This window comes from Oncorhynchus mykiss, chromosome 20, assembly GCF_057628025.1.
Source record: "Oncorhynchus mykiss isolate SJ-2025 chromosome 20, ASM5762802v1, whole genome shotgun sequence".
NCBI lineage: Eukaryota > Metazoa > Chordata > Actinopteri > Salmoniformes > Salmonidae > Oncorhynchus > Oncorhynchus mykiss.
The window spans coordinates 24,135,063-24,148,270 of NC_143041.1; the positions used below are offsets into that span (position 1 = coordinate 24,135,063).

Below are 13,208 nucleotides of genomic sequence, written 5' to 3' on the forward strand. Positions count from 1 at the left end.
GTTGACTAATGAAACAAATAGCAAAATATAGTTTGAGTGGAATTATTTCAGAGAGAAACACAAATATGATACTGTATTGCTCTTTCTAATAACCTTATCATGTATAACGTTTTACCCCCATTATTCCAATGTGGATATACACAGTACAAACAATTGGAATTAAAATACACAAACATTTCTTGACTTGACAGCTTTTACAACACTACCATCAGAATGACTAAATCTACTTCGAGCTACAAATTGTACTACAATCTGAACCAACCCCAAGGCATCTTTGTCAGAAACAACATCGAGCAAGATAGAGAGGGGATTTCTTTTTAAAAGCTCTGTGTGTGTTTCTTCTGTGTGAGGTCAGATGGCTGAGGGGCAGAGCGGGGTGATAGGAGAGGGGGGGCAGGGTGTTGTAGTGGAGGTGAATATTTAATATGGCTGTTAATAAAAGATGGGCCAGAAAGCAGCGTCTGATTGCTGGAGCTTTACTTGGTGAACTGATTTGATCACCGGGGCAGTCACTGAGGAGGTAACGGGGAGGTCAGCCTGTCCCAAGGCAATACAGTGGGGAAATGGAGGGTAAAGTTTGTCCAAAAACAGGAAAAACACACTCATACATACATAATGTACTGTAAAACACACACACACACACACACACACACACACACACACAAGGCTACCGGAACAGCATGGCACAACACAACCACAGGATTACTTTCTGTCGGCGTGGATTAACGGTCTCTAAGCCTGTGTACATTTTATAACCCCTTGCCCTTTGACGCCCTGGCATATACACTATACATATCAGTTTACACTAGGCTGTATATGCCTTCATTATGATACTGCAGGTTACGGCTGTTTGAGATAAGCACAGGGTAATTGATGTTGCTCAAGATTCGCGGCATGCTTTTGGCCCGCTGTTTTGATACTTCATAGTACCTGAGGCTATAGCTGTATAGCACTTCCAACGCAACACATAGACCGAGATAGTGTGCCTCTAGTGAAGGTAGATACTTGATCAGATAAGGCTGTGCCCACTCCTTAGTGGTTCAAAAAGCTGTGCTAAAAGCACACTTCCTTTCCAGATACTCTCATCACCACCACCAACTAGCCAACTCAGGAAATTACTATTATGGTGAGAACCTGAATGCAATTTCTGCTACGATATTCATCATTAATACTGAAGGTGCTTACGTTTTAGAGGGTTATTTGTTGGTTGACTACTATGGTGAGAATATGAAGGCAATTTCTGCTATAATATTCCGAATTAATACTGAAGGCACTTACTTTTTATAGGGTTATATGTAGGTTGCTTTAAATGAAACCATGGTAACGTATGTAATTCTACAATACTATAGCAGAGATTGAGAGAGAGCTACTCTCTGCCTCTTACACTGACAGCCCTGTCTACCTCGGTATGACAGAAGGGGCATTACCTTTTCCACTTGGTGTGAGCCTATAAAGTCAGCTCATTTAAATTCAGTCTGCTCGACCCTCAAGCTCTTTCAGCATTTAGCAGTGTAAAACAAGTGAGGTGTATAAAGAGACATTTCTTTTGGGGGCAAATGTTTGTTTGTGTGTGTGTGTGTGTGGGGGGGGGGGGCATCCACTCTGGAGGGTAACTCCTACTCCAATTGGGTGTGTGTGCATGGCATATGTGTGTATCTCACAGATTTCAATACCACAGTCAATTAGTCAAGGCAAACTGTACTCTGCTGAGACAGCGTTAACCTCTCCTCTTCAATGACAGACATTAGGGAACCCAAAGGATCTGTGCCAGAATACTATATAATAAATTAAAATGTATTCAGAAAACAGACCACCTTAGGTTGTGACATTGTTATAAAATCTGTTTGGTTTGTGTTTGTTCTGCATGCTTTTATGTGACAAGATGGAAGAGGCTGTCATATCTGTACGAGGAAATGTGCCATTGACAAAACCCACACGAGACCTTACACACATCATACCCTATGGTAAGACAAAAGACAATTGGGTGATGATATTTTTTCCTTTTACGGTAAATCTCCACACTGTTGGATATGAATATGTCTACCTGAATCATGGGCAGTCCAGTGCAACAATCAATCTCAAATCTCTGTGAAACCCAAATATTGTGGCAGCTCCTTAGCTGCTAGGACATAACAGGTGATAGGTTTCTCCTTCCATGGCTGTGTTTAATATAAGTGAAAACAGACACTGGCACTGTTTGAGTCATGAGTGGAACCCCATTACCCTAAAACAGAAAACAAGAACACTGATAGCTGACATTTTCCTTCACTGATATTGTCAGACTTATTTAAACTGAGGCCTTTTATAGGAAATCAGAAGCCACAGAGATGTGGGGGAGGTTCAGGGGTTTTCATTATTGATTATGCAGGATGAGATCTGGAAACTTCTCTGGCTGAGTCTGAAAGGCAGAGAGCCTGACTGAGAGTGGGCAGCCACAGACTGGTCTAGCCATGCCACGAGTCCATGTCTATTGACTCCTACACTACTGTCTTTAGCCGAAACCTGTCTGGAAGGACAGGGACTGTGGTGCCACAGGTAGTACCTGTTCTAACTAAATCAGCATATTTAAGTCAAATACTTGCCAGACAGCCAATCATTCAACATGTGGGTGTAGTTGGGAAAAACAAAGCTCAATGACAAACAAACATCGGCTGGGTTAGAGAGAAAGAGAAAGGGGGTAGCCCTGGGGAAATGAAGCAGAAGCTGCAGTGACTGCATATTCACATGGGAGAAGACTTTTCTGCTTGAGTGCACCCACTGATTCAACAGGACAGGATTTCAGGTCCAGTTTATGTCACCACACATGTACACTTGATCATCGGTGATGAAAACATGCCAGTCTACAGCTGCTGCTGGACACAAGGAGAGTATCACAGTATTTATAGGCACCTATTCTCTATCCAATGGATCGAGGTACAGTACAGAGAACCTTTGTGTAGACAGAAAACCGAACAGCAGCTCAGGAATATAGTCAGATGATGTTATTTGATACACTATGAAGATATGATTGATAATGTACTGTTTGCATTGGACTTTAGATTTTGGCTGGACAGTAATTAAAATACACAGAATATATTCAAACAACATATTTTTGCTGAAAGCATGAATTTTAGGAATGCACGATATATCTGTGAACATATCGGAATCGATGTCTAGTTTAACGCCCAATGTGCAAAACCGATGTCAAAGCTGACGTGCATATATAACGAAGGAACATGACGTAAAGACACCACGTAAAATTTTGCACTATACTTGCAACACACAGCATTCCTAAACTAGCCCACAATGTCTGCTGTGTGGATCGAGCAGTCAACAAGTCAAGCAGTCATTTGAAAGAGTAAGAACATTTCAGTGAGACAACGCAAAGGCAAAATCCATTATAGCCAAGATAATGGAATTCATTGCCCTTGACAATCAACCATTCTCAGTCGTGGGTGATGTTGGCTTTCGCCGACTGGTCGAGCACCGGTTAACACTACCAAGTGCTCTATTTTTCAGATGTTGCCCTACCGGAGTTACACAGTAATAGCCTCACTGCTATCAGCTTCACGACATACATACTGTGGAACGCCATTTGGATCTTTGCGTGTCAAAAAAGATACAATAGCACTGTCAAAGCTGTACAAAAAAGTCAGGAAACAAGTAAACACCGGCCACGAACGATGTGTTTACAATACCGTGTTGGTAATTAAGCATAATTTGTTCAACCGCAACTTTCGGGGTAGATAGCTTTAGCTTGGCACCTAGCTAGCATCAATACAACCAGCCTGAAAACAATGACCAGTAGAAACTGCAGTCATTTTCATTATTCTTAGCAATGATTTAGGAATCCTTGTGAGTAAGTATTTGCTAAGTTGCCACTTGTTGTTCGCCTATTGAAATTGAACTTCAATTCATGAAACTAAATAGCTAGCCAGCTACTTAACCCTGTGGCCAAAAGCAAACATTATAAGCAGCCAGCTAGCTTATGTGTTGTGAAGCTAGCCACAATAAGGATTAGGCACAATAGTGGAATTTGCGGTTTGCCTTCAAAATAAAAATATGTAATTGACAGTGATGCAAATGAATATGAATAGTAAATTATGTCATACTTTATTTTGAAGGCTAACCTTAAAGTCCACTATTGTGGCTAATCCTTATTGTGGCTAGCTTTACAGATGGGTCCGACCACCATTAGTCAAATAAGAACGGTCTTAAAAATTAGGGTAATTTTAGATGATGACTAGCTATGAGCTAGCTAACTATAGCTATTGAAACAGATTATGTCATTTTGCTATGTTTTTGGGGAAGAACATTGTTTGCATCCATGAGCTAGCTAGCTTTTTTAAAAATGGCCAGCACTGTAGGTGTGCGAGACAACTTTACCAGCATCATAGCATACATATCGATGACTCATTGTGACATATGAAATACGAGTGATAGTGTAATCAATGTGTAATAACTACGTAAAAAAATGTATGAAAGCGTTAAATTATTATGTGATGTGCAGTCACATTCAAGTCCTGATTGGTCAACAAGCTTACTTAACATGTCAAATAGTGTTATTCACACGCCAAATAGTGTTAAATAGTATATTTATAGACATGCAAAGACCCAAACGGCATTCCATAGAAGTCCTGGTTGAGAATGAAATGACTGAACAAATGGACAACGAAACAGCACAGCAAGTATGTGAAAGAAATAGGTTTTGATTATGTTTTACTGGTAATGGGGACATACGTAAATGCCAACAAAATAACTTTTTGGTCAGTGTGGTGTGTGTGCGTGTGTGTAACCTTTATTTAACTATGCAAGTCAGTTGACAGACTACCCCGGCCAAACCCGGACAACGCTGGGCCAATTGTGTGCTGCCCCATGGGACTCCCAATCACGGCCGGATGTGATACAGCCTGGATTCAAACCACGGACTGTAGTGACGCCTCTTGCACTGAGATGCAGTGCCTTAGACCGCTGCGTCCATGTGTTGCGTCCATGTGTGTGTGTGTAACTGTAGTAGAATGCTTAAAAGGCTGCTAGAATTGTAAATATCGGATATCGGTATCAGTTTTGTTTTGGCAAGGAAAATATTGGATATCGGTATCGGCCAAAAATGTCATATGGGTGCATCACTAATGAACTTCAAATCAAAGGTTTCTATGAGTGGGTGCCATCATACATGCAGGGCTCTATGGCAACGCGGACTTTTTTTTTTATATTTTTTTTTACAAGTAGCATGTGTGCTCCTAAGTTTAAAAATTGAGTCACACACAAAGAAATTTGTGCTCCTAAACTATTTTACTACAGTGTGAGTAAAATGGTCACACTGTAGAGGCCTGACATGCTCCCCATTCTCGACATCTTTCAAGAGGCGATGAGAACCTAAACATCAGAGCATATAGGAAGTACTTGGGTTAGTTCCTTCTGAAAAGTTGGTATTAGAGGTTTCTGCAAGACACTGCATACTTTATGTATGCACACACTAACATCTGTACAGGATGTGACAAGTTGTTTAAAAAGCCTAAGACATCAAAACCTTGAAATAGTCCTACTTCTGCTTCACTGGAGAGAGAGAGAGGTGGAGCATATATGCATTACCCAGACACAGACTAGGTTGCACTTGATGTTGACAGACACTGATTGCTATATCTCTACAAACGCTTATGTGCATTTTTATTTAACCCCAGTTTTCAGAAACACCTCGACAGCTACAGTAAATAAACCTAAAAGCCTAAAACGTCCAACACTTTCTGCTACAGTGTCAACGGCCAACATAGTATTACTCCATGAACTTGAATAGTGAAAAAATATATTACAAACATTGGATTTATATAATACTTTTATAGGACCAAAGACACTTAAAACAATCAACAAAAACTCTACTTTATCCTTTGAGGCGTGTTCATTACTTGTTTATTTATAAATGGGTTATAAACAGTCAAAACACAATGGTTTAATTACATTGTGATTGATTGATCCTAGTTACAATTTTGAACATATTAAGTGAGAAATATATACTTGATGTGTTTCTCACAACATTACAGAGATTCATTGAACCAGAGAGACAGAGATGTATTTTCTCTCTGAGCAGGTTACCATGATTCCCATGAGTCTCAGGTTAGGGCAGAACTCTTCCTCTGAAATGGGCTGCCTACACTGTAAGAACTTACTCAATCATATCTCCGTCCAAGAAAACATCTTGCTATTGATCAATAACAGTTAGAGATGTCATCAAATTATAGAGTATTCAAAATTTTAATACTACAACAATCCAAAAAGCACACAACATAATGCTCATGTCTTCTTTGACAAGAGACGTTTCTGAAACCTAACAATGGCTGAATGCAGTTGTTGCTAAAAATGCATGTCTTGGTTAAAACCTCTTGAGTGTAGGGGGCAGTATTTCGATGTTTGGATGAAAAACGTACCCAAATGAAACTGACTATTTCTCAGGCCCAGAATCTAGAATATGCATATAATTGTCAGATTAGGATAGAAAACACTCTACAGTTTCCCAAACTGTCAAAATATTGTCTGTGAATATAATAGAACTGATACTGCAGGCGAAAACCTGAGGAAAATCCAAAGAGGAAGTTCCTTCTATTTTGAAAGCTCCCTGGTCCATTGCATCCCTTCCCTCCATTTAAAGGGATATCAACCAGATTCATTTTCCTATGGCTTCCACATGGTGTGAACAGTTTTTAGACATAGTTTCAGGCTTTTATTCTGAAAAAATTAGCGAGAAAGATCACATCACATCAGTGGATGGCTGGGTGCCAGCAGCGTTTTGCATGTGTGAGCAGCTTGGAGGAGACATTTTCTCTCTCTCTCTCCTATTGAAGAAGCTACGGTTGAAATATTATCAATTATTTATTGTAAAAACAACCTGAGGATTTATTATAAAAAAACGGTTGACATGTTTCTACGAACTTTACGGATACTATTTGGAATTTTCGACTGCCCCGTCGTGACTGCTCGAGGCTGTGGATTTCTGAACATAACGTGCCAAACAAATGGTATTTTGGATATAAAAATAATCTTTATGGAACAAAAGGAACATTTATTGTGTAACTGGGAGTCTCGTGAGTGCAAACATCCGAAGATCATCAAAGGTAATAAGCGATTCATTTTATTGCTTTTCTGACTTTTGTGACCAATCTACTTTGCTGCTAGCTGTTTGTAATGTTTTGTCTGCTGAGAGAGATGCCATTACATAAACGCTTGGATAGCTTTCGGCGAAAAGCTTTTTTGAAATCTGATTCGCCAGGTGGATTAACAACAAGCTAAGCTGTGTTTTGCTATATTGTACTTGTGATTTCATGAAAATTAAATATTTTTAGTAATTTAATTTGAATTTGGTGCTCTGCAATTCAGCGGATGTTGACGAAAATGATCCAGCTAAAAGGATGGGTGCGCCAAGAAGTTTTAAATTCCAATCATGTTGAACCAGCACCTAACATAATCTCCTCAATTATGTTTCTATCAGCAATCTAAGTACATGGTGGACCACTATCACAATCAATAGCAACCTCTCACCAACAGATATGGTTCCATTGCCACTGCCATGAGTCAAAGAGTCAGTGGTGGTGGAGATGGCTGGTCCAAGCCCATGTTAAATTAATTGGTCTTGTCTTACAGGAACACTTGAAAAGAGCAGGAGAACCCTTGCCCCTGCTGCATGCCTAGGGATTGCTGCACATTTCAAAAGGCCAGACTTGTTCTTCTGAGGGAATGGGATCCTCACTCCCTATACTCTTAACTGTACCAGAGAAGAGGTGTGAGTGAAGAAAGAGGAAAAAAAGCTTGCCTTCCTTCCTGGACTTCAAAAGGTGCCTAGCACCACTGCTCTGTGTATGGCCATCTGAAACCTCGCTGGTGCCTGCTCTGCCCTTCACCCCCTACCCCTCTCTCTCCCTTTCTTTTGTGCACTTGCGTGCTCTCTCTCTGTCTCTCTCTCTACAGTATGTCTCTCTATGTGTCTCTCCATGTCTCTCTCTCTACAGTATGTCTCTCTGAGTCTCTCTATATGAGTCTCTGAGTCTCTCTGTCTCTCTATGAGTCTCTCTCTGAGTCTCTCTGTCTCTTTATGAGTCTCTCTCTCTGTCTCTCTCTGGGTCTCTCTCTGTCTCTTTATGAGTCTCTCTCTGTGTCTTTCTCTCTGTGTGTCTATGTCTCTCTCCGAGTCTCTCTGTCTCTCTCTCTCTGTGTCTCTCTCTGTGTCTCTCTCTCACCCTTTCACTTGGCTCCATTGGAAGTGAGTAGCATTAGAGAACCCAATGGTTCCAATACTTTTCTTTCACTATCAGTGGAAAATGTTATCATGAGAGTAGCTATTTAGTGGTAAGTCTGTTTACACATACAGTATTTAAATTCAATGTGCATGTGATCATTAATATCATGATTATGTAGGCATGTATGTTGCCTGTGCCTCTGTGTTTGCGTGTGTGTGTGTGTGAAGGGGGGTGGCGGGGGGCACGGCAATATGTGTATTTTAAGATATGCATTAATTACTTTAATTATAAGAGCCGAGATAACCATGACCAGACTGTCATTTTCCACAGGGTTATCTGCCAGGAGAGGTTATATCAAAAACTGACAAACGCACACACAGACATACACAGAGCACCAATATACTGTAGGCCTACACAATCATGATAGTAATGATTAGAGTAGAGAGATGAATGCGATTGACAGAACCTGAACCAACTGTCACTGATTTAAACCATTACAGAGAAGTGGGAGTGTTCTTTTAATTTGGAATAAGGTTTTATTTTCATATTTACCATTGTAGCAGCACAAAATTGCATTTGAAACAAATAGGAAAATGGTTCAATTAGAGACGGCGGATTATGCCAGCGTGGTGATACACTCGGCATGCACTTCAGGGAGTCAGGCTGAAGTATCATAATGTTTTCCAGCAACAATATTTCCATGATATTGTGGCTAGTATTTATGCTCCTCATCATAGCACATTGGACTCAAACCAGCGCATGAGAACTTGGATTGCTTTGCCTAAAATGTTCATGTTGCACAAGTTAAATCAGTTAGAACATGTAATTTAAAAAAATATGCAAAGGAAAACTAGAAAAATATGTGAGAAGCTCACAATGTTGGAGTTTATTTAAAGTTAAGCTTAAATAGCATGCAGATTTCATGATGGGCAAAAAGCAACAACTAAAATAGCCAGCTAGTTTAACATGTACATTATTATGTTTTGTGCATCATATGAATTAATATCTAATAAACAAGCCGGAATATTTCTGAGCACTTTGTTAGTCTGAAGCGGGTCAATAGTCTCATGCCGTGTCTGGATTCATTCTTATAGGCCCAATTAATTTTCGTGTGACATACTCGGCTTTGGCAGTTTGGTACACACTGATATGGCTAACATTATGTAGCCTACACATACAATGTTTAGGAATGAGTTTGAGGAAAACATGAGCAATGCAGCAAGGAACAACTTTCCCTGAACTTCTCACCAATGATTAGCTCACATGTTCTCATACCTTGAGACCTGTCAAAAACTTTTTAGCGCGATTGACCTAGGCCTACAGTACCTATGGAAGGAACTAACACATTTTGCTGGTTGAATTCATGTTGTTTCCACCTCATTTCCACCGAAAACAATACGTGTGATGATGTTGTATCAACATGGACAACTGATTGGATTTGAAAAAAAATCATCAAAGGGATTTTTTTTTTTTTAACCAACGTTTAGCTTAAATCCATTGTCAAGGTGTCATGTTGAATTCACGTTAGTCGACAACTCAACCAAAAAAATACATTTGGAACTGACGTCTGTGCCCAGTTTATTGTCATTTGGTGTCTACATCAGATGCTATTGCTATAGGCTTATAATAAACAGGCAATAACGTTTCCCTCTGAGGGAATTTGCTTTTTTACTCACCGTCCCTGTTTCGTTATGATCATTTCCGTTTGGTATTTGTGGAACTTCGCCCACAGAGGATAGTTGTTGAGGAGAGCCTGCGTCTTCCCGCACACCTGTAGCCCAGGTAATGGGTAGAGCGGAGTGCGAGGGTACCCGTGTTGAAAGGGTGCGGAATAACTCTCTGGAGAGGCAGGGTAAACTTCTTTGCTAGTTGTCGAGAAACCGTCGCCTCCCGTCGGTAAATAAGTCTGTCCCATTCCGTTTCTAGTTGGCGACCTGACACTGCTGAAGTGGCAGCTATTGAGGGGAGTTGGTGAGTAAAACCTCCCGGGTTGTGCTCCGAAACCTGCCACAGTTTGGTCTGCGTGGTATGGCAGTACCAACCCGTCTTGTCCGTTTTGAATTGCGTCTTGGTAATATAACCTGGTGTCCTGAATTCCCATTTTGAACTCCGCTAAATCCTTGCTGCGTTGAAGGTGATTGTTGATTTCGGTGTCTTTTCCGAAAGTTTGCGTATCAGTCCCATTCAACATACTGAGATAAAGATTGGGACCTATGCCGCCCATGTGCAGCCCCAGTCTCAGTGTATGCGCAATGTCATAGGTTCACCGTGCCCCTTTTGTTTCAAGTCGAGTGGAATGAAAGCGCGTTTAACGATTTTGAGATAAAGGCACACAAATCAACATTTCGTCCACCTACCGTTTTTTGTTCACCCAATAACTAAATAATACGTTCTAAAGTTCATAGAACAATAGGTCTAGCGACTTCTGGAAAACGCACCATCAATTTCAATATATCAAGAAATAGGCAATATTTTTAGTAAAAGTCACGGGTTAATGATTTTATCGTTAACCTTCGGAAATAATTGCCTTGTCTTTTTTTCCAAGAGTCCCTACCAGTGTCTCAAACACATGCCCTGCTTCCTAACCTATGATATATACATTTTGCGATTGGTAATTGGCTGGAGGTGGGTCTGATGCCGAAGCTGGACGTGATAGGCTTGAATTTCGCAAAGACCCTCCCCATTTCTCAAGGACTTGCTCGTGCGGCTCATATATTCTAACTAAGCAGACAACAGGATAAACAATTGTCAAACTATTGAACTCTCTGAAACGGTTGTGAGTGCAACGTTTTCTCACTTTAGGCTACTTAAGGTCAATAACACATTTTAGGAAATATAAATAATACAGTCCATTGATTACTGGAATTGCATGTGATCAAAATAAACTCAATATTTTATTGTAGTGGCAGATGCAGGTAGGCAATGATAAAATCATTAACCCGTTATAATGAACATTATAATAATAACAACATCAACAATATTATTATGATTACTTAGTAGTAACCTACTATAATGCTACTGTTCTAGGCCTAATAGCCTAATGATAAATTAGTCATTTTGAATACAGCATACAGAGAAAATAAACAGATAATAAACATGTACATACATATAGACATATTGTTCATCAGATGTAAATTATTCCTATAGCTTGATAAGATAGTCATACCCTAACTGTGGTGAGCCTATTCTTCGATAGCCTATTCTTCTCTGATTTTGGCCCACAATATTTTGCCCTTTTGTTTTAAAAACGAACAAACAAACAAAAACAAGTTAATGGTTAGTCTTTCGTTTAATCATAACCTTAAGATATAAATGCATGCACATTTCTGGGATTCATGTTGTCATAATTGAAATGTTGAAATATCAACCATTTACAACGCTTTTGGTTAACTGAGACAGCGTGCACTGATGTGCGCAACACGTTCTGTACCACACTGACACCAGACTGTGATTAATATACTCTCAACCCGTCTCTGACTTTAAACCAACTTTCTTACCTCAGCCTACATGCAACATTTTAATTAAACGCTATTTTTTTTCAAAGTTTTAGTCATCATCAGAGGGAGGGTTGATAAAAGTATCCGCACACCCACAAGGGTTGGATTTAATTTTAAAAAAAGTGTCTAATCGGGTAACAGAACGAGTGTGAACGATTCAATTTCACAAAAGTTTCAGAGTTTGGTCATGTTTAATAAAATGCCATTTCTAAAATGTTTTTGTTTTGTAAATTAATGCATATCACATGTATTTCATATATTGACTCAATCATGTTTTAGAAAATGTAAAAAAAAAAAAAACAAATACCAGTAATTGTCAGCGTGATGCATTTAAATTAGCCTGATTATGATCAGTTATTGATTGGTTGAAAAGGGATGTATACAATTTGAATACATAATAGTCCAGAGGTTCTTCTAACCGTGACTTTTAAAATGTTTAACAATTTTGTTTTTGAACTTAAATTGGTCAAATCTGTGACATTTGCTGTCAAATGAACCACATAAATGCATTGATTTCACAAAGAAGGGAGTTATTTCTAATAATTCAGTGAAAATAATGGGATGTGACCGCTACAATAAATGTATTAGCTCAGTAGCAGAGTGAAGAATACAATAGAATAGTGTACAAGATGAAATAGAGACTGAGGTGACTGAAATATTGTCTATGACTGACTCCAGCAACTGTCCTTGTGTGTTCCAAGAACACAGACACAACTGTTAAATCTGCTCAAAGAGAAGATCTTTATGTTAAACACAGATATCCCCCCCCCCCCCCACACACACACACTAATACACAGAAATCCCCCAAGTGCAGGTATGACACAGTCCTCCCACTCCACACTGTCATTGCTCTAATCTTAACTTCCTGTGTATCTCCTAGCAAGGTGAGCTCACAAGGGCACGCCGCTGAAGTCATCGTTGTTGACACGAATGGCGAGAGGGCCACAGTCTGAGCAACACAGCGGCCAGGCCAGCCAGGCGTACCCATGAGCCTCCGGGGCAGAGCCACCATTTCTCCCGCATTGCTCTCATGTCATCCTACTGCAGGTTTCCCCAGGACATTACGTTGGTGTGCACAATCAGCTTTCATTTGATCCTCTAACAATTACAAACAGGCCACGTGCTAGTTCTCAACATGTTCTTCGGTTTTGGATCTGAGCAAACAGACCAACAGAATTACAAGGCACTAACCTCACATTTTATGTGTGGACAACCTATTTCAGATATTTGTTTGGCCCTATTTCCCAAAAATGTACTTACTATATATTGGTCAAAATGCAGTTAAAAGCTGTCTTTGACCTGGCAATCGAAGAAGCTAGAATGGATCATTAGCTTTTTAAAGACTTCCATGGGCTGACAGATTTAACATTAGAAGTGCTTGACCTCTGAATGATTTACGCTCCGGTGTGGAGTCAGTTGGTTAATCCAGATCTTTATCAAGATTGTCATCTAGCGCCTTGACTTAACAGTGACACATTTTTGTGAAAAGTATTACATATATCAC

At 39.8% G+C, this 13,208-nt stretch overlaps 1 protein-coding gene across 1 annotated transcript in view; it reads right to left on the reverse strand.

Annotated features, from left to right (window-relative positions):
• Positions 1–10,811, reverse strand: part of LOC110499122 (eomesodermin) — a 23,377-nt gene extending 12,566 nt beyond the window's left edge. Inside the window, exon 1 of the mRNA XM_021576045.3 lies at positions 9,884–10,811. Coding sequence (XP_021431720.1) covers positions 9,884–10,431 — 548 coding nt within the window. The 5' untranslated portion in view covers positions 10,432–10,811. The remainder of the gene's footprint in view (positions 1–9,883) is intronic.
• Positions 10,812–13,208: the final 2,397 nt, after the last annotated feature.